Raw genomic sequence first — 2,079 nt, 5'->3', positions numbered from 1 at the left:
AAGGCTCTATCAAGTATCAACTATCTTTTGATTTTTGAAGACATCATTGGTCTAAAGTATTGAGTCTTTTTTTCCAAACACAATGGCCCTCTTCCTTCACCAAACTTTGACTCCCATCAATCAAACACAGTAAATGTAGTCATACACACATGCCACAATCCCTCACTAAACTTGGAGGCCCAACAATCAAACACACACAGCACCACAATGCTCAAGAACTCTAATCAATTTCAGTAATTAACCTAAGAAATATATTTATATTCCAAAATTGAAACTGAAATGATAAAGAAAAAAATAACAAAAAAGGTAATTTTTTTTTACCCATGGTAAGAATACCACAAAGGCAACTATATACAATCACTCTTCACGCTTTCACCTGATGGTTCTTGTTAACTTGCATTTAGAAATAAAGATCGAATCCGTATAATTCAAACTGCAGAGCTTCAACAGCTCAGCTGATCGCTGTTTCAGCAACGGATCACACCCGCTTTGAATAACAAGCAGAAGCTTTGCAGCAAGACCCACATCAACAGCGACCGACGAATACTCTTCAGGCGAAAGCTTGCAAATTGACCACAAAATTGACAAAGCAAGCTGCGTACACGTTTCGGATACCCTCATCAAGATCCTAACCATATTCGGTATCGTATTCGAACACCCGCTCAATGCAAGTTTACCTTCTTTCACATCCGAAACCGCATCCAAAACGAACAATGCTAGTTCCAAACACTCAGGATTCATCCCGGGCAGTAATTCCACCAATTGAGGAACCGCTCCTATGCTCACAATCAACGTTATCGCGTGTTTATCCTTAACCGAGCATATAGATTTAAGCAGCTTTAAACCGGGCAAATTCCCACTCGGGTGTCGTTTATCTTTAACCAATCGCATTAACGCGACGAGTAAACTGTGACTCGAAACAATCAACTGGAAATCATCTTCTTCCATTAATGTTTGTAAAATTTTAGTGCAATTAATCTTTGTTTCAATACACCCTTCGTTTAACATATCGACCAATAACGAAACTTTCGCAGGCTGCATAAGATTCAACCTCGAACCCGAATCAAGACTCAAATTCACAAGAATTGACACCACTTCAGACCCAATGGCATGAGATGTGTAAGGACCTAATAAGGCTAACAAAACACCCACCCCTCCTTTACTAACAACCGCGGTTCTCGCGGTCGCGTGTTCGGTCACAACCCGCCGCAGGTCTTTCAACAACTGAACACGCGCTTGACCCTTTACCCGTTTAAGCGTGTCCAGAATATCCGAAGCCGTACCCGCTACGTCTTCGGATTTCTTCTTCATTTGCAAATATTTTTGCGAAAACCAGGTGTAAATTAACTGATGCAGTGTCTTATTTGGGGTGACTGAGTCATCCCAAAGCTCTTGCATAGTTGTGGGACAAGTGAAGTGACCCAAACTGAACCATTTAAGAATATTGGATCGTTCGTACGTTTGACCCGTACAAAGGGTAACCGGGTCTTGCATTGGTTCAAGTGAAATTGGACAAATGAATACAGATGGGACATCCGGTAGATCCAATTCTTCAATCATCTTGTTAAGATCCAGTTTCTGATCAAGCCCGGATCCAAACCCGAGTCCACCGCCCAACACGCCGTCTTTGACGGCAGTGTGTAGATCTAGAACCTGGCCGTTAACCCCATCTGGGGTTGAATTACACACGCGCATTTTGACAAACAGCTGGTGGGCAAATTGGTTTCAGGCGTGAATTAGATGAGCAAATTGCATTGTGGTTTGAGTTTGGTGATATGGGTTGTTTTAGTTGGGTCAAAAGAGTGATGAAAACGAAGTGCTTGACGTCGTATTCAAGGTATAAAAGGTTTGAATGACGAAAGAAACCAATAGTAGAACAGTCAATGGGAAAATGATGAGATCCAAATGCTTTTTATAAAGTATGAGGTTAATACTAATGAAATTGAAAGAGACCAAGTTTGAGTGTGGATGGATCAACAATAAAGAAATAGAGATGAGAGAGATAAATAATAAGCGGTCCTGTGCTTTTCGGGGCAATCGTTCAACGCAAAGGAAAGCAATAATAAAGAGATTGGATTC

General features: G+C 41.1%; 1 protein-coding gene across 1 annotated transcript; it reads right to left on the bottom strand.

Annotated features, from left to right (window-relative positions):
- Window positions 1-237: 237 nt before the first annotated feature.
- On the bottom strand, window positions 238-1,725 carry LOC143561439 (U-box domain-containing protein 30-like). Its single transcript, XM_077049528.1, has one exon. The coding sequence runs from the start codon at window positions 1,693-1,695 to the stop codon at window positions 373-375; it is 1,323 nt and encodes a 440-aa protein (XP_076905643.1). The 5' UTR covers window positions 1,696-1,725; the 3' UTR covers window positions 238-372.
- Between the last annotated feature and the right edge of the window lie 354 nt (window positions 1,726-2,079).

This window comes from Bidens hawaiensis, unplaced genomic scaffold (genome assembly GCF_021521415.1).
Source record: "Bidens hawaiensis isolate Kalapana, Puna unplaced genomic scaffold, B.hawaiensis_p1.1 tig00020676_1, whole genome shotgun sequence".
Lineage (NCBI taxonomy): Eukaryota > Viridiplantae > Streptophyta > Magnoliopsida > Asterales > Asteraceae > Bidens > Bidens hawaiensis.
This window is presented reverse-complemented; position numbering and strand designations above follow the sequence as displayed.

Bases quoted from the DNA above. Each gene is read 5' to 3' on its own strand.
- LOC143561439 (XM_077049528.1), bottom strand. From the start codon at position 1,695: ATGCGCGTGTGTAATTCAACCCCAGATGGGGTTAACGGCCAGGTTCTA.